This window comes from Brachycentrus maculatus, unplaced genomic scaffold, assembly GCF_059751285.1.
Source record: "Brachycentrus maculatus isolate JH-2025_06_01 unplaced genomic scaffold, ASM5975128v1 h1tg000604l, whole genome shotgun sequence".
Classification (NCBI taxonomy): Eukaryota; Metazoa; Arthropoda; class Insecta; order Trichoptera; family Brachycentridae; genus Brachycentrus; species Brachycentrus maculatus.
In genome coordinates, this window is record NW_028281343.1 from 344,290 (window position 1) to 365,710 (window position 21,421).

At 30.4% G+C, this 21,421-nt stretch overlaps 1 protein-coding gene across 1 annotated transcript in view; it reads right to left on the bottom strand.

Annotated features, from left to right (window-relative positions):
• Nucleotides 1-21,421, bottom strand: part of LOC148301118 (hemicentin-1-like) — a 303,741-nt gene that overhangs the window by 14,871 nt on the left and 267,449 nt on the right. The window contains exon 7 of the mRNA XM_088273790.1: nucleotides 939-1,093. Within this exon, the coding sequence (XP_088129916.1) occupies nucleotides 939-1,093 (155 nt within the window). The remainder of the gene's footprint in view (nucleotides 1-938; nucleotides 1,094-21,421) is intronic.

The following is a 21,421-nucleotide window of genomic DNA, read 5'->3' on the forward strand; positions in this document are numbered from 1 at the left end:
AACCCGGTAAAAAGTTTTCATTTAGTGATAATTTTATTCCAAAATCATATTCCGTTTTTAAACAATTGACAGTGTTTATTATATATAAAATTTTGATCTCCCACAAGCTTACAGTTTCGGATGAAGTTTTTTTTATGGTTTAAATACTTTTCACGTGTTTGATTTAATACAGTTACCTCCGCGAGGATGTAATGAAGATATTTTGAAAGTTTCAAACATTCCCTATGCTCAATATAGCAATGCATCAAGCACAAACAAACAAACAGACCGGACATTTTTATATACATATATATTGTAGATTACCCTGGACTGGTACTTGAAGCGGAGGGCTGATCACCTTTCCTTGTGTTAATGACCAAGATAACACTGCTTTTGTATGATGCAGTGCCTAATGCACCATTGGGGTACGGATAAGGGTTTGAAGAAGAAGACAAGATTAAGGTGGAAAATTGGCTTTAAGATTAAGATTGGTAATGTTATTTAACGTCTTATGTTATCTTATAAGCTTCTTCTTCTTCTTCTTTTTGTAGATCCTAGGGATCTGTTTGTGCCTCCGCGTGTCGCTCTTGGGATGTTGGACTCCCAGCTGTCTTTCCATCTTTTCGGAGGTCTGCCTGGGGGTCTGCGTCCTTCAGGGTAGCCTTGGAGGGCGATACGTGGAAGTCTGTCTTCTGACATTCTGTTTATATGTTCCTTCCAGTATCGCCTTCGTTGTCGTCCCCATCTCACGATATCCTCCGTCTTACACATGCTTCGAATGTCGGTATTTCTTACTCGGTCTCGCAGTGTGTTTCCGGTTATGGATCGGAGAGTCTTCATCTCGGAGGATCGAAGTCGAGATTTTGTTCTGGAAGTATCTGCTCTTGCCTCAATCCCATAAGTGGCTATTGGTCGAACACATGTTTTGTATATATAAGCTATTAGAATAATGTGATTACCTCTTGTGAGTAGTCGTCCGTGAGCAGCGGGACCCCTTGCAGTAGCCAGTGGAGGCGCGCGGGAGGGCGCGCTCCCTTGGCCCGGCACACGACCACTTCCTTCCGGCCTGCGCGCAACGGTTCGCGAGCCTCGATATCCACTGATATAGGCGCAACTGAAAAATCAAATTTCATTAATTGATAAGTTACTTTTTGAAGTCATTTAAAAAAATAACTTGGTACATACAACTGTTTTTTAAAATCTATTGTGATGCGTGTTTCGATACATTTCGCATGATTTTCAAACACATGTATCAAAACATGCGTTATAAGAAATTTTAAGTAAAAGTGGCATTTTCCAAGTAAATATCAAATTAGATAAAATTGATTGGTAAATAATTGGATCCGTAGATAATTTTTTTATAATAAAATATTTATTTTAGAGGTTAATTAATTTGTATAACAGAAATTAATCATCATTTGAAAAAAAGAAAAGAATTAATATACACACACACACACTTTATACACATGTTACATTCATCATTCTACCCATGATTTACAACCACACTACTCAACTTTATACATATAATTTAATTGACATCTTCTCTAACACGCCAGTTTTCGGCTCCATCTGTGGTTGAGTTGAGGAAGTTTTTTTTGTGTACCAGAGACCTTCATGAAATATATCGCTCACTCCTTTCAACAACGTCAAATATCAAAAAACTTGATTTTTCAGGAGATCGTTTTTAAAGTTTAAAAATATAATGAAATGTTTTAAAAATAAATATCTAGCCACTTATTGAACTTTTTACCGTGTAACAGATCTTTTAAGGTAAAACCTGAATGTTTTTTCTCCATTTGAAAAATATTTAGTGTATTTAAAAAAATATATATATATTTTCTTCAAATGCTAAAAACAACATTTTCTGCCCTGTAGCGGGTAAATATTAAGTTAAAATATGCCGCTTTTGCTGGGATATAATACATTTTCTGGGCATTCCGAAAACATGCACAACTGAAAATTTTCGATTTTTGATACATGAAGTTGTTGAAAGGAGTGAGCGATATGTATTAAAAGATTATTACCGAATTATTTTACGAAAATATGACTTTAAATTTTATGGAGCTCGGGACATCCAGTATAGTAGCCAAGTGTGCTAACCACTACATTATCGAGGCCAACAACGATAAAAATGCCAAAGTCTTTAGAAATGTACAGGTAAACTTATAGTATGACCCACTAAGTAGTAGCGTGTTTTCTATCCACGGTATAGAATAATATATACACTATACTAGTTGTGTAGTATAGTTGCCCATCTCATAATCTATAGACAATATCAAACACTTCTGACGGGTTCTAATAAAATTGCACTGGTAAAGTGGAAATACATGTTTTATGAAGTCTATGGTGCGCTGTTAAACATGTTATATGGAGTGGAGAATATATAACAGCATGAGAGAAATAACACTTTCTGTTATAAATAATTAAAGCCAGCAACTTCTAAACTACATAACGATTATTTATAATATATTCCTATATTTTGTACATTAAAAGCTTGTTAACTTTTCGGTATGGTAAACTAACATTATCTATGTGAATTTCAGACAATTCAATAGAACATGTCAAAATACTAACAAATCAGGAAACGTTATCATGAAATATCATTCGATGAATCTTTCATTTCTAAGTCGTATCATTGTGTTATTTTTTGACATCTCATCAAAGATAAAGAAGAATATGGAAGTCTGGGCATTTACGGGGCTGACGACCGTCATAGGCTGGTTTAAATTATCACTACTTTACATTCTACCCATTATTGACAACCACACTACTCAAATTCTTGGAAGTTCTATATATATGAACCAATTTTGAAACATTGTTCTTGAATCACTAGAACTTCACTAGAGACATCTATTGGTGAGATGAAAGGAAGCTTTTTATTGAGAAGAAACTCTTTTATTAGTATGTGAGGTCCGAATCCTGAATTATAATCACACACATGAGAAACGCCAAAAAATATCATTTTTGTATCATATCATAGTGGTCGATGAATTAATATTTTTTTATAATGCCCAAATCTTTGTAAATAAAAAAATCTGAATGAGCCTTCAAGAGACTGATTTCTATATTTATTTAAAAAATTAAAAGTTTGAAAAAATACTGCAAAAAATCAACTAAATAAATCGATGAAAAAAAAATGAAGACATAAAACTCACAGGAAAAAAATATTATTCTGTGCCAAAATTCGAAACCTTTTCTAAGGTAAACTGGAACAACTTAGTAAGGTAGGGTAGGTACTGGTTGAGTTGAATATATATAACCTTCGAAAAACGCCTGAAACATCATTATCTTACCTTAGAACCCTAACTGTCCATCTCCTCCTCCCCTGACCCCTCCTCTCTTCCTTAAACTTGCTACCTGACTCTACCTATTTATCATGAGAATCCTAGAATACTTATTTGTTTTTTTTTCATTTTCCTCTTTTTGTTTTTTAGTTTTTTGATAAAATCTATTACATCAGACAATAATATGTATTAACTTTTAAAAACGTCTGAGACATTACTATCTGTCATTAGAATCCTAACTGTCGATCAAACCTCCTCCCTCTACCTCCTTCCCTAAACTCCCTTCTTCCTTTGCCCTCCTTATTATCGTCTTTTGTTAATTGTTAATTGGTATATTAATATGTAATTTATGTTTTTTTTTAAATGTCAATTTGTAATTTATGTTTTTTAAATGTTCAAGTACTATCTACCCTCTGATTGCAAACGGCTATATATGGTATCAAACGTTTTGATCAATATCACTAGTCCGTCTTTGGTCGGTTGGAAGATATTGCTTTTTAGCAATAAGCCCGCCAATGTACTTTTTATTTTCTGTACATGAAGTTTAAAAAAATAAATAAATAAATAAATATAAAATACAATGCTTTTTCAAATTATATTAATTCAGGGATTTACAAAAATATGATGATTTTAATAAATAAAATACATAATTGAAATATGTTTGTAATATAATGAGATTCCCACACTGAGAGCCCATATTTGCAATAAAGTATGGGCCTTTGTATGGGTCTTAAATTTTAATTCCTTAATTTACATTTATTAGGAACGCAATACACATTGCCATTTAAGGAGGTGCTCATAATTAATTTGTATAATATCAAGGCTACTTGTATCCGAAAATAGTATTTTCTTCATTATTCGATGGAAGAGACTTTAATTTTCTGCTTCGTAGACTAAACATTTCTGTAGAAAGTTAATTTCATTTAAGTCTACACCAGTGATTCCTAATCTTTTTGACTCGCAGATCCTTTTTGTAATCACTTTCTATTTTGGGGCCACTAAGGCCTACCAAATCTTTAAAGTTAATGGCGTTTAGATGGTGATATATACGCATAAAAGAAGGAAAACGATAAATAAGATATAAATATAGTGTTGAATAAGTAAATACAGCATGCTTCTTTATTTATTTATTTATTTTTCAAAACATATTATATACACAAATATCTATATATAATATTCCCGATGAGTAATTTCTATTTCTCATTTTGGGACATGGGATTAAGGTTAACAAGACTGGAACACAAATAATAAAGTTACAAAAAAGATTTAAAACAAATAACCAAAACTAATACATGGCAAAATATAAAAACAATAAATAGGTCATAAACATTAAATAAAAATAATTAATGCTCGGAATCCCATGGACAGCTAGACGCACCAACGAGTCCATTCGTCAGAAGTTACACTTGAATGGCTTGAATCTGTACACGACGGATTCTTCAGTTCTTTGGACACGTTGCGCGTGGCAATGAGGATAGCTTGGAACGACTGGTTGTGATTGGTAGCCTAGAAAGGAAGAGAGAGAAAAGAAGATCCCCCATACGATCAAGGCACCTTTGTGGTAGGAGCGCTCCCGGCTGCGCAATCAAGGGATAACTAGAGATGCGTCATTTCTAATTTAAGTTTCAATTCATGATAATTTTAGACAAATGACTGATTCCTACGATAAATCACTCATTCCAAAATATTTGACTCAGTTATACTTTCATTCAGAATGTACGAGTGATATTATTATTTTGATTTGTCCGCCTCCGTAGTGTAATGGTCAGCACGCTCGGCTACCGTTCTGGAGGTCCCGGGTTTGATTCCCAGGGGGGTTCAAATAAATATAAGTGATTTCTTCACTGTAATATTTATTCAATATTACCCTGGACTGGTACCTGAAACGGAGGGCTGATCACCTTTCCTTCGTGTGTAAACGATCGAGATAACATTGCGTTTATATGAAGCAGTGCCCTATGCACCATTGGGGTGCGGATAAGGGTTTTATTATTATTTTTATTATTTAGTTTCACTTTGATTTATTTCATTTCCAGGAATAGTTGTGGAGCTACAGAGGAGAGCATGCCTAGCACTTGTTGGGAGCAACTGGTCTTGACTATACAATACCAAAATCCAATAAGAAAATAATTTAACAGAAGTAACAAAATTAAGAGAGGAAAAAAACTGCGAGCACTGTTGGAATTGAGTAAATAAAAATAGTAGATATCTAAAAAGCCTATTTATCTAACAAACCGGATTTGACGCAAACCATCTCCTTAAATATAATCCTAAAAGTGTGTATTACAAGAAAAGTAATACTCATTTAAAAAGATTTTAACCAACTTAATCAAACTTTTTATTACTTTTAATTTTTAGTTTAATTATCGCTTGATATATACCACTATTTCTTAAAAACTTTTGTGTTACGTATTTCCATCTGCATCATTTTTAAACCCTTTTTCCAAAAATGGTGTTTCAACTTGAGATGAAACATCAACTGTTTTTTTTATGGAAGGATGAAGATTAAAAGAGAAAAAAAGGCAGATTATGTTTTTTTTCATTAATAATAGGTAGGTACTAATTCCCAGCACTTTGAGTGTGTCCAGATACTTGTTCTCAAATCTAAGTTTTCTTCACTTAGGAGTTATTTTTTAATTTTTTTGACATCTCAACATAAATAAAAAAGAACATGGAATCTGGGCATTTACAGGGCTTACGATCGTCATAGGCTAGTTTAAGTGATCACTTTACTTACGTGTAATATTCACCAATTCTGTCCATGATTGACAACGATACTACTCAAATTCTTGAAATTTCTAGATATCCATATTCTTCTTCATCTATGTTGAGATGTTAAAAATAACTCCTAATTGGGGATACTCCAGATTTGTGAACAAGTATTTGGACACTCTAAAAATGTCATAAATTAAACATTTTGAGTGTGTCCAAATACTTTTTCACAAATCTGGATTATCTCCAATTGTAAGAGTTATTTTTCGTATTATTTTTTTGACATCTCATATAATACATCGAAATTGAATCATTAAGTATGTATTTGGAAATTCCGAGAATTTGAGTAGTGTGTTTGTCAATCACGGGTAGAATTAGTGAATATTACACGTGTGTAAAGTGAATATTACACTTGACCCAGCCTATGACGGTCGTAAGCCCCGTAAATGCCCAGACTTTCATATTGTTCTTCATCTATGTTGAGATGGTAAAAAAATAATATAAACATTTTAACCCTAATGAGGACATCTAGTACATATTTCGGTAGTGTAAAGGCAAAGGGGTATGTCTGTCTCAGGCCAAATTTTACAGGAGAGTCATTTCACTCATTTGTTTTTTGTATTTTTAAATGTACATATCTTAAGAAAACTAAATAAGTATTGCAACTACAGCTTTATTCTTTTGCCAGATTATGGAATACACTATTTTAGACATTTTGTGGAACAAACATAGAAAATGAAAAATTTGACTTATATACCCATTGCCTTTACATTACCGATTTACCCCTGCGGTTCTTGTCGAAACCGGTTGGAGAAAAGTACAAATAAAAAAGTGGTTAAAAACAACGTTGTAGATTTATTCAAGAAATATTTTTTCAACTTGACAAATGTAATATTTTTTAAAAGTAAAATAACTTATTGATATCCGGTTTCAGTGATAAGCGTATACAAAAGATGCGAAGGCGGTCGCGGTAACGCGGTGGAAACTGTTAGTCGGAAGAGGATTTATTGCGCTTTATTTTCCTGGAAAATGCCTCCGGCGTGAACACATCACGTGGTGCCTTCCTTCATACACTCCCGCGACAGTATAATTTGCCTTAGCTTCCACCGTTATTAAACCGCGGAATTTTCACCACCCTAGCATCCATCTCCATCATAAAAAAGGCAATATCAACTCAATAAAGGTACGCGTTGATACACAGCGTGAATGCCAAAGTGTTCCTCATTATATTTTCTACGTTATTATGTGTGATATATTTGGATATTAGAAAATGTGTAATAATCTTTTCTGTAAGAGTTATCCTGCCACACCGATACGATATACCGAGAATCGTCATCTACCCCAAACGTTACATTTAATTTTAACCGTTATTTATTATTTATATTTAACACAGTTACCAATATATAAGGTGTTTTGTTTTAGAAGTATACAAATTCTAATTTTCCGCAATAAATTTATGGTAGCACCCACCGTATGGCATGTTGCGTTATCTTGTTGAAACACAGCCCTGTCAAATAAATTTCATTCAACTGAGGTATGAAAAAATCTGAAATCATAGTTTTGTAGCGCTCTCTATGGACCGTAACATTCTAGCCGGAATCGTCTTTAAAAAACTATGGGCTGATGATTCCACCTGCCCATAAAACAAACCGAACAGTGACTTTTAATATATATATGTAAAAGCGCGTCCTTATTGACATAGCCATTTAACCAAAACTGTGCCTCATCGGTGAACAAAATTTTGCGTTAAAAAAGAGGATAAAGCTGAATGTTATTAACGGTCCATTCACCGAGCCTACGACGCGCATAATGGTTGTTCAATCTATTCAGGGTAAAATGGCAAAACGTACTGACTAAAAATCAACTATCAACTGCCAAATTGAATGAATGTAGAAACAATATTGCTAGTTTCAAAACCAAACCTCTAAAAAAACACCCTGTTCAAAAGAAAAAAATAATATAAACATAAAAACTAATATAAATAACCTATGTTAGTCAATATATTTCATGTACGCAATTTGTATAAAAAGTAAAAAAAAATAAAGTTTCCACTGAAGTTATAAAAGTAAAAGAAAGAAAAAAAAAACATACAAAAAGGCTCTACTCGTACTTATTTTTTTTTGTCGAAGCATATATGTCAGATAATCAGTCTAAAGACTTTCAATCCAATATCCCTACAAGATCAGAGATCATTGATCATTAACCGCTCTTTTATTAAACCATTCTGGAATTTGAAGTAATAGCAGGGCTAAATAAAATATACTTTTGAGATATACTCGTATCTGTAAATGACTGTATTAAAAAGACATATTCAAATAAAACCCCTGTTACACGTGCGTTTACGATTATACCGCTATTAAAACGTGACTCGTAACTAAACTTCACATAGCTTATGATTTAAACATATAAGATAATATTTCTCTTAACTTCTTTTTTAGTTTCGGATTGAGAATAACGCACGAAATTTTCAGGAAGAAAATGCCAAATAAATAACACTTTTCGTTATGTATTTTATGAAAAAGTGGTATTTATAAAGATGTCTTTTCATAAAAAGGTTCAAAATGATATGAAGACTGTAAAATACGCATATCTAAAAAAAAATATAAAATTTCTTGAATGTTTTTCACAGATACTTTATGGCACATTTTATAAACTATATAAAATAAAACAACTTTGTTGTAACCACTTTTTATTGGTACACTTTTTCCAAACGGTTTCGACAATAACCTTGTCATCCTCGTAAGGGAAGAGTAATTAACTATAACCTAACTATGAGTATTTCAATGCTTTAGAATTATTACATAAACCCTGAGGATGACAAGGCTCTTGTAGAAACCGGTTGGAAAAAGTATACAAAGAAAAAGTGGTTAAAACAAAGTTGTTTTATTTTATAAAATAAATAAAAATATTAATGGTCATTTGTCTGAAAACTTGGTTCCTCTAAAATTATTCACCGATTGCTTTGAAATTTTGACATACGTTGCATTCAAATATGCGCACATTTTGTATTATATTTATATGAAAAGCTTTTTTCAACGCAATGGTCATCGCAATGTTATACTAAAACTGATACACTTCTTCATTTATGCTCAGTTATCAAGGAAATCCAGCAGGAGCCAATTAAAATGTAATCGAAAGTGACCTCATATTTTTTATTTAACTGTTGGTCTTGTTATTTACTCATTTTACGTTACAATAAAGTAATTTTTAAAATTTATATTTCACTTGTAAAATACCACTTTTTATCAAAATTTACTGTAATACATTCCTTATCATTCTTAAAAACTTTGTTTGTGAAAATGATGCGGAATGCGTCGAAACACACGTCGCAACAGTTATTAAGAAATAAAAGGTATTTACGAATTAAAATAATAATTTGAAATGAAAATATATTAGCACAAAGTGACTGCCGAATCAATCATTGAAAAGGAATGATATTTTAAGAAAAAAAAATTTCGCCTGCGTAGTGTAGTTGTTAACGCGTATAGCTGCGGCGCTATAGGTCCCGGTTCGATTCCCAAGTGGGTCAAAATAATTTTCGCTCTCATATTTATTTAACGACACCCTGAACTGGTACCTGAAGCAGAGGACTGGTCACCTTACCTTCATGCAATTAACGATCAAGATAATTATACGTCGATACGAAGCAGTGCCATATGCACCATCGGGTGCGGATACGGGTAAGAAGAAGAAGAAAATTAATTAAATAAATTGAATAGTCTTTTAAACAAAAGTCAGTGCTATCCCTCTTTACCCGGAGGACCCTTACCGAAGAAAAATCTAAAATATAATATTGTAGTAAATACACATATTTGTATAGGCTTCTGATTCAACGATGTGACGATTTAGTGAACTCATAAAAAGTGTACGATGTAAGGAGAAGGGTGGTTGAAGCCTTATTTTAAGGGCCTTTTTATGGCCATTGAATCCCTAACTCATGATGAAAGGCAATATGTACACACTCCAGAAATAAACTACTTCAAAAATCGGAGTACAATATATTAATGTTGAGATACGTACTCTATGTTCAGATCAAAGGAAACTCAGAGAAACTACGCGCAATTTTATTGTTTTCCTTTACCAAATAATGTTACTTGTAATTGGTGTGTCTCACGAAAACAGAACTTACATGAATGTATGTACTATATACTTTATATATATATATATATATATATATATATATATATATATATGTATATGTATATGTATATGTATATGTATATGTATATGTATATGTATATGTATATGTATATGTATATGTATATGTATATGTATATGTATATGTATATATGTATATATATATATATATATATATGTATATATATATATATATATATATATATATATATATATATATATATATATATATATATATATATATATATATATATATATATATATATATATATATATATATATATATATATATATATATATATATATATATATATATATATATATATATATATATATATATATATATATATATATATATATATATATATATTTATATATATATACCATTACTGGCTTTTCAAGTTTTGGATAACACTATTTGATAAAATATTTGTTAAACCACGGTGTTTGAAAATGACGCTGAATGCATCGAAACACGTGCCACAATAAATTTGGAGAAATAGTGGTATTTACCAAGTAAAAATTAAATTAAAAGTAGATAGATATTAACACAAGGTGACTGCTATATAATTTATGAAATTAATATTTAAGTTAAAACCACGTCTTAAGAATGCCGTAAGAATGCAGGGGAGTTTCTAAAGGAAATTATATATTTTTGATGGAATACTTACATGATAACCAAAATAATTTAAAATCAGGTATGCACCAACCATTAAAATAAATTAGATTTTTTCTCGTTAACGAGATTTTTTCCAGGGTGTACATAATAAATGTATTTTCATTATCTTTAATTCATAGTGAGCTTCACGGTGCTTTAGGAGCTTTGGAGACAGTATTTTAAAGTGATAACAATCAGATTCAATTTTAAGACTAGGAATAAGATAAAATCGTTAAATTTCTCAATGGCCATTCCCATTGTGTAAATACGAATACAGCCGAACACCATTTTGCGTAATGTAGTTGACGTATTAATCGTAATAAAATTCTTTTCTACTTTCCCTTAATGTGGAAAATATTTTTTTTAAATGTAGACGTTCTTGTCAAACCATTAAACTCATTAGTGAGATTGGTTGAAATCAGTTTTTTTATGGTAAGAAACTAGAGCTAAACCATTTAGCCTTTGGCTTTCAAACCCCAGACCGCGATTCATTGGTTAAATAACCTATTTTCCACAAAGTTCAGCTTTACTTCTGTATAAATGGGACTTAATTTAATCGCCAAAGGAGGCATTGGTAGACCTAACACACGTAGATTATAAACATATCTATAGAACTCGAGGAATTGTTTTAATGCTGCAAGATAGGGAGGAGTCAATCTTCTTAATTAAATTATATCTAAATGATTAGTTTCCAATGAGAGAAATATTACCGAGGACTTTAATTTAGTCGGAATATCGAACTAAAACATAAACACATGTCAATCAGTTGTCTTTAAAGATGTGACTGTTACTATTTCAGTATTCGTTATTTTTTTATCAGTTTGAATTTCTATTGAAAAAATCAACAGAAAGTCATAATTTTTTTATAAAAATAAAATAACTCTTATATAGCTTTTCTTACTTTTATTTCATTTGACCACCGACTAGAGATGTGACTAATTAGTAACTGATATTTTTTCGGTAGCCCGATATTCGTTATTTTTCTCTTTTATATTTCTTTACAGCTTAAGTTTTTTATGTCGAACTGTGGAATATTTCTAGCATTTCTATTTTCTGCATTATTTATTTTTAGCTCTAAATATTCTAAATATTAAGAGCTATAAATAAACAATGGTCAACCAAATTTTTGCACTAATTGACGTGTTTAGATTTAAATGATAAAATGCAAAAACTAAATCAATTAAATACGTTTTTTGATATCTCATCAAAGATGAAGAAGAATATGGAAGTCTGGCCATTTACGGGGCTTACGACCGTCATAGGCTGGTTTGAGTGATCACTTTACACACGTGTAACATTCACCAATTCTACCCATTATGGACAACCACACCACTCAAATTCTTGGAAGTTCTATATATATGAACCAATTTAGAAACCTTGTTCATGAACAAGGTTTCTAAATTGGTTCATATATATAGAACTTCCAAGAATTTGAGTGGTGTGGTTGTCCATAATGGGTAGAATTGGTGAATGTTACACGTGTGTAAAGTGATCACTCAAACCAGCCTATGACGGTCGTAAGCCCCGTAAATGCCCAGACTTCCATATTCTTCTTCATCTTTGATGAGATATCAAAAAATAATATGAAAATAACTCCTGTAATTGGAGATAATCCAGATTTTGTGAACAAGTATTTGGACACACTCAAAATGTTGCAATTAAATACGTTTTATTTCGAAAATCATATTTTTGTAAAACCGTTATTTAATTCGATCACCATGTCTAATTGTGTAGCATAATATTCAAATAATGAATCGTTGTAGTTATAAATTGTACCAAATAAATCCAATCGTTAAATGTTGTGTTATATGATTCGATTTCCTTTGATTCACCGCGCATATTTCCTACTATTTTTACGACTGAAAGCTAAATAAAGTAGGGCACGTTATTTTATTCATTAAATAATCAATACATGTAAATATTTGAATGTCATTATGATAAAAAAATGATTGAAAGTTGCATAGTAAATAAGCAAACACCACTAAATTTGTCAACCTTCGCTTGTATTGTATAGCATTATCTGTACTTCTTTGTGTGATATATATTCACACAGTAGAAGTGGGTAAAGGAACGGAAAACACACGGACATGTTGCGATATATCAAACTGTATTATAATGTTATTACGCGGAGCCCATTGAAATCAGCAACAGCGTATGGGAAGTTAAGCGAACTTTCTTGTCTGGTTATAGGGCGAAATTTATATTAAAATGATATTTTACGTTTTCTCTTGAATATTTCATTGGCCATTACACCCTTTGAAAAGCTACTTTATTTATTAAGCCTTCCTTTGTCCGTTTGTTTTTATAGAGTTTGAAAGCACACATAGCCAATATTATGTTGCTACACGTGTAACCTATATTACATATATCAAGCCGTTTAGGTACAAATATGAAGGTATTTATTTTATATCATCTTCGATAAGACAAATATCTTCCTTATTGTGATAAATATTGTATTATTTCACGAATTAAAGTAAATAATGAAATATGATTTCATTGGGAATGTTGTTGAGTAAATACGAGGCATTCAACAAAAAATGCCTCTCGGGAAATTCTTATAACTCGAAATCATGAAATAAGAATTTATCCTCAGAATATGTGCGAATAAAAATCTTCAAGAAAATGGATTACTTCTTTGTCTGGGTGAACTGATCAAATTCGACCTTTGGTTGATAGCAGTGACAAATGACCCAATATAGAATGGTTTGCGTCAAAAAAAAATCTGTTTATTTTGAAAAAAATAATAAAAAGGGTAGAAAGTAATTTAAAGTTCAGAGTCAAGTTTTTAACTAAAAAAAAGATAATTACTTTAAAAATTTGTATTACTTATTCTAACATAGAATTTTGAAATAATATAAAGATAAATGTATACATATAAATATAAGAATATATAAACATATATATATATATATATATATATATATATATATATATATATGTATATATATATATATATATATATATATATATATATATATATATATATATATATATATATATATATATATATATTATATATATATATATATATATATATATATATATATATATATATATATATATATATATATATATATATATATATATATATATGTATATATATATATATATATACAGTGGGTGGCCAAATTATTAGGGACACTTGTCCTTTTTTGTAATTTTCAAGTTTAAATGAATTTTATGATCAAATAAATTTGTTCTAATTAAAAAATATTATTTATTTTTGTTGTTTGTATCATAATTATTGTTTTTAAGACGTAGCAATGCTGCAAAATATCAAAGAAGTAAGTTTTTTTCTCATTTTAGTGTTAATTAGTGAAAAATGGTGTTGGTGTGAGCTCAGTTAATATTTTTTTACACCATTTTTCTGTATGTTTTTTGAGTCCAAAACTATAAAAAAATTAGTACTGTGTAATAATTTATTAGTTTTGCTAATTTAATAAGTAAATTTCAATTAATTTTTAATTAAAATTCAATTTAGTTTGAATTGAACCTTAATATTCTAAATTTAAGTATGGGCAAGTCTTTAGACATATCTCCAAGAAAATGTAGGGAAGTACCAACCTAACTATTTCATTCCACATATTTCTAAAGAGAGATAGCATCACTCACAGGTATTTCGAAGTCCGGAGTCAACCGGATAAAAAGAAAAATTCATAAAAACCCACCTCTAGAAGCAGCCCGCGTCTGAAAAAGTGGTAGAAAAACGATCACCACTCCGCGTGGTCACCGTAAAATCAGGGACATCTATTTCCAAAATCGTAAAACATGTGTTGATTGTCCACTACGTTGATAAACGATGTAGGAATCAACGCCTCCAAAATGACAGTTTGGAGACGGTTAGTTGAAGTAAATCTAATTGGTCGACGTCCAACCAAAAAACTACGCCTGACTGAGGCCATGAAGAAAAAACGACTCTTATGAGCCAGAACACTCCGGAATATGACTGTTTCGGACTGTAATCGAGTATTTATGACTTATATTTGTATAATAAAATAAGAAGATAATAAAAAATACACATTTTTCCAATCATGGTAATACTTTATAAGTCTGTTTCTAAGACGAGTCAACATTTAAAATTTTGGTGGGAAAAACTTAATTCGTCCGACGGGGCCCAGGAGAAAAATTCCACCCGGACTGCCTGGTGAAGAGGGCTAAAAACACCCTGTTAGCATAATGTTGTGGTCCATGATCTCATTTAAGGGTATGGGACGCCTCCATATCATAGAGGGACCATGAGGCAAGACCAGTACCAGCGAGTACTGAAAAGTCGGCTCCAGCCGATGCTAAGGAATGGTTCCCTGGTGATGAAGAGTATGTGTTTATGCATGAATAAGTACCGTGTCATAAAGCCAGGAGTGTTACCGCATTCCTGGCTGAAAAAAACGTCTGTTGAGTATGTGTTTTGCCTTGCCCGGGCAATTTGCTGGATATGAACCCCATTGAAAACATTTGGAGGCTAACGAAACGGGAAATTGCTAAAAAAGTCATCACCACCAAGCGGTTACTGAAAGAAACTCTTATCAGAGTATGGCATGGTAACCCTAATCTTCGGCACAATACAAAAATCTGCATAGAAAGCATGCCCCGACGTTTGGAAGTTGTAATTGCAGCAAAGGGTGTTATTACTAAATATTAAGGTTTTTTCTGAAATTTTTGAATAATCGCTTTTCATGATAAAAATAAATTACTTTTATTAAATGTTTGATTACATTATTATTAAATTCTTAATAAAGCACCCCAATCAATAAAAAATATATTTAAAAAACCTAATTATCTGCTCATTAAATTCATTTGATCATGAAAATTACAGGAAATTCGAAGTGTCCCTAATAATTTGGCCACCCACTGTATATATATATATATATATATATATATATATATAGATATTTTTTAAAAATAAATGTACATATATGTGTATTTATAAAAAGTTTTATTTTTATATTCAAATCAATGTTATTCAACAAAATAAATACCAAATATTTGTATTTTATTTATTTTCTTTTAAGTAATCTGACAATTGACCTTAATTATATAAGTCACGTTATACTTTAAATATCTTGTGATTTCACGTGTTTATTTAAAATGTAGTTTTTTCCTACGGTTTAGAACATCGATTAAATTTAGTAAATTTATACCCAAATTTGTATAAATTTGGTTAGGTATATCGTATTATAATTGAATACTGCAATATATTCCTCATAATGCATTAAAGAACCTTAAACATTAAAAATGAGGTCTATTCAGCTATAAACTATTGTAAAATGTGAATTATATTAATTAAATGGACTTAACCAAAGTTGTTCTGATGGATGCGGCAGAAATGTATCGTGAGCACATTGCGCAATGTGACGAAGTCAATCCGTGTAATTTTGACAAACAAGCTAGTTACAGGAAAAAGCAGGTTAAGTATAGTGGCCAAGTAAGAGTTTCAACTATGATCTCTTTTGTATTATAGTTCACGCAATGATCGGGTTTTACGAGCAAATTAAACAAATTAGATTCATATAAGTAAGGTAGAAGAAAAGCAATTGACATGGTATAGGCACATAGAACGCCAAACCACATATCGCTCACTCCTTTCAACAACGTCATATTTAAAAAAAAATATTTTATATTATGTTAAAATACATGTTTAAAAAATTTATACAAAAAGAACTCCAAATATCAAGTCTCTTATTGAACTTTTTACTATCCAACAGATCTTTTCAGGTAAAACCTGAAGGTTTTTTCTCCATTTTAAAAGTATTTAGTATATTATAAAAAAATTAAACAATACCTTTTCTTCAAAATGCAAAAACAATACTTTCTGCCCAGTAGCGGGTAAATATTAAGTTAAAAATATGGCGCTTTTGCTCGGATATAGTACATTTTCTGGACATTTTGAAAACATGCACAACTGAAAATTGACGATTTTTGAAATATGACGTTGTTGAAAGGAGTGATTGATATTGCAATTGCCATGGATCTTCCTCGAAAGATATATAATGGATGAAAGATAACATGATCCGAAGGCGCCTAAGTGGCGTTGTCACAATAAAGGTTTACCTTTAATTTATTTTATATAATTGTTCGCTTGGTACACACACATAATTAAAAACTAATTGTATTCCGATTGATTCAAGGTTATTTAAAAAAATAATCTTCATTAAATCAACATTTCTAGTGGAATGAAAATAAAGTTAAAATGAAAAGCTTTATGCAATACTGTATTAAGCCTAGCTAGTTGTGTTTAAAACGTACCGTATTTAAATAACAGCAATACCTTCTGACTTCGAAAATATTTTCATCTGGAAAAAGTTTTCCACGGCGAACAACAGTCTAGGTCGTCTGGTGGGCTTATGAATAAAGATAATTCTTATAATAAGCTTACATTTATAAATAACGGTATTTTTGTTTGTCTTATTACAAATATTTAGAGCAAACATTTTTATTTTTTAGTTTAAAGCTGGCTTTTTAATGAGATGAACAAATATTGAAAACGATATTTCGTTAAATATAATAAATTGAAGGAAAAATCAAATAAAATACCTTAGCGTCGAGTTCAAAACCTTTCAACGCTTTTAACTTACCCTAATCTAAGAGGGGGGATTGGAGATCTCCCAAATAAAACGTTTCACTCGATAATTTGATAATCATTCAATTTGATTGATATTTTTAGTAATCTTTAAAATAATTATTTTGCATTTTTTGCATTGAAATATTAAAAATTTGTGGTCGATCTGTGAATATGTTACTCACAGCACGTCGTTCGCCGCAAGCTTTGTATTATAGTATTATAACATTCAATATTTCTGCAGGGGTATTTCAAATACAACCTTTCAGAGCATGCGTAATTTTTTTATACTTCGGATAAAAAGGTTAAATAAATTATCTCTAAATAAAAGAAATTGATTTCTTAGATGTCGTTAGGTGGGGAAGGAAACGAAGGAGATAATGGTATGCGCATGTAAGGAGAATGGAGTCATCCAGACTCCCCCCACATCGCACTGTACGGCTAACCCCATGGTAGAAGACTCCCGGGCAAACTACCGAATGGGTCGATAGTTGGGAATCGACATTGCAGGAGGCCAATCCCTCTTGAAAACAGGCCACAAGGCCTACAACAAGATGATGAAGAAGAAGAGAAGATTTCTTAGAAATTAATAAAATTGTTATTTTTATTTTTCATCCAATTTTAAAAAACTAAAATTAATAAAAGCTTTAATATTTATTTCCCTCCAGAATTCATATATCGTTCTACAAACAGATAGATAAGTCAATCTAAGCTGCTATCACAGTGAAAAGATAACGCGTTAACGGCGCATTAGCGCGGCGGTTTTCATTGTCAGTAATGATACCGAAAACAAATACAATGATTTTACTGATTTCAAAATAAAGTTAAATTAAAAAAGATTAATATTGGTGTTTTTATTATTTACACAAACATTTTAATTCCATACTATTTCTGTGAGCCTAAGCGGCATATTATTAGAAATAGGTATCAAATTATGTTAGAGTGGGTTCGAACCGAGAAACTCTGACTTAAGAATCCGCGGCACTAACCACGGGACCACAACCCGATATTTCTTGGGGAAACTGCATATCAAATAATAAAATAACAACCTTATAGTTTTTTCCGCACATATTTTATTTTGCTAACGACCGTTCGGTTACGACGAAACGCGGTTTACTTGTCAAATTAAATATATATGAAAAAATCCGTATATATAAGGCATCTATCGAATGATCACGCAAACTGGTCAGAAAGCCTGAATACTAAGACAAAACAATTGATGTCTTATTAGTAAAGAACTAAGAATTAGTGAAGTCTCAGTTAGTAAAGAATTTGAAGTAATAATATATTAATTATTACTTTAGTTAGTTTTCTTTACAGTATGTTCACGATATAATATATGCATAAAAAACTATGATTTCTATACTTTTCTGTTGGTAAATATAGGTATAACAAAAGTCAGAACCCAGTTTAGATGGGGAGTATTATCGCGATCCCCATCAAAAAAATATGGCTAAAAAGAAGATTGAAAAGTTACCCTATGCACCATTAAGTGCGGATAAGGGTAAGGAGCAAAAGAAGAATAATTGAAGAATAATACAGATACAATAATTTATTTCATTAATAGATTCGACAGTTACTTTGATACCACTACATAATACATAAGTGGCACTAACCAAGTAAAATTTTAGTACAAAAAATACATTTATTATCAGAAGCAGGCTTTGAATATGTACTTAATAGAAAACCTTAAGGATTTTGGTAATATTTGATGAGATTTCAGTTAGCAAGACTAGTAATATCGTACAAATATAAGCTGAATTTTTATTTAATGTAAATATCAGACCTTAACTATGGAAATCATTTTCCCTGGTATTATTACAGTACACATTTTCTGTTAGTGTCGTACATGAATTCTCGGATATTATTACCAGGGCTTACTGAGCAACGTAACAAGAAAGTGTATTTTCTTGATTTTTACGACTGACTAGTACTTTTAGCGTAAGAAATACGTACGTACATATTTTACGACGAAAAATTGTTGCATCATTCTGGTGGTATGTTAACATGGGGCGTAGGAAGCAAGCCGTATTAGGCCAACGATTTTAGGGACCTCGCGGTGTTATTATATTCATGATTAACAGCTCATTTGTTTCAATTTATTTATAATACAAACCTACAATAATATCCTAATGCATTACAAATAACTACTACTATCAATATAAATAAAAAAGTAAATTTTCGTTTGTTTATTATCATAAATCTTTATTTACACGCGATGAGTAAAAAATACCTCAATGGTAGAGCCAACTGTTAAACGTAACAGCAACACGCGTAATACTAAATACTGTTCATGGCAGAGAGTGTGCTTCTTGAGAGCGTTGAGTCACTTTACCAAACAATTTATATTATGATATAATTTATATTTGAGGCACTAACTTTGTGATTCTCCATTTTAATTATATTTTATATTATAAATTTTTTGTACAATACATTTTTGATATTTTTGTTTTTTAATGAAATTTATTTGTTTAATATATAAACGTGTGTGTGTATATATATATATATATATATATATAAATATATATTTATATATATATATATATATATATATATATATATATATATATATATATATATATATATATATATATATATATTATATATATATATATATATATATATATATATATATATATATATATATATATATATATATATATATATATATATATATATAAACAAATAAACATTTATTTATAAATTCATAAAAAAATATTTAACATATCGCTCACTCATTTCAACGACGTCATATATAAAGAATCGTCAATTTTCAGTTGTGCATGTTTTTGAAATGCCCAGAAAATGTACTATATCCCAGCAAAAACAACATATTTTTAACTTAATATTTACCCGCTACAGGGCAGAGAGTGTTGTTTTTGAATTTTGAAGAAAAGGTATTGTTTAATTATTTTTTTTAAATATACTAAATATTTTTCCAATGGAGAACAACCTTTAGGGTTAGCCCAAAAAGATCTGTTGGACAGTAAAAAGTTCAATAAGAGACTTGATATTTGGAGTTCTTTTTGTATAAATTTTATAAACGTGTATTTTAATATAATATACATACAAAAAAGAAACAACTGTTTCTTCACAAGCGTTGTTAAAATAACCATATCGGAAACGAGCTCTATTATTTTATATTTGACCAGATTGAGCCACAGCAACACGTTGCGTGGTACAGTTAGTAAATAATAACAAATAAATAAAAATAAAAATAATGTAATTCTATAATTCAACCAAAATAATATAATATTTATGGCGCATGAACCGATTGTCTTTTTTGATACCAACTAAAGTATTTCTCACCAGCCATACATTTTGCAGCGATCCGTTCATTATCGGTTTTCAGTCGCTTATAAAAGGAGCAGAAATCATTCTGTCTCTGTAATATTTCATGCATATTTTTTTGTTTACAATTAAAAATGTCGGCTCAAGGTGAATAACCCAAAGGTAGGGGCGGTTAAAAAAAACAAAATTGAAAAATACGACGGACGAATTAAAAATATCAACCGATGGTTCATTTTCATTGCCATACTTCAGAATTCTCGGAATACGAGAGTACAAATGATAATTACATTTCGAATGACTTTACTAAAAATATTTTGCTGACGTGTGCGCCGGTTGAGGGTTGGTATTCTAAATTTGACAAGTGTTAGTTACTCACGGGGGTGAATTATGTTATTCAAACAATTTCAGTCATTTTAACTGATTTAATGAGAAAAATAAGTTTAAATCATAAGAATATATAGTTTGTTTAGTAGATAGATATAAAGAATTTATTTTGAACCCTTTAAAATAATTCTGAAAAATATTTTAATTAAATTCCTTTACGTTTTTATCTTAATCCTCTTCTCATACTTATTTTTTAAATATCATTTTCTTAATGATGACTAATATGACTTTGTTTATTCTCAGATTTTTTTTTACATCACAAATATTTCGCTAAATTCTTTCCTGACATTTTTTGGGCTTTAATATTTCAGATATTCTAATTAATTTTCTTCTCTCCCTCTTTATTTTATAGTTTCTAATATTAAGTATTTTTTTTTAACAAAATTTGAATTTCTTCTCGTATATCTTTGAGATACGCCT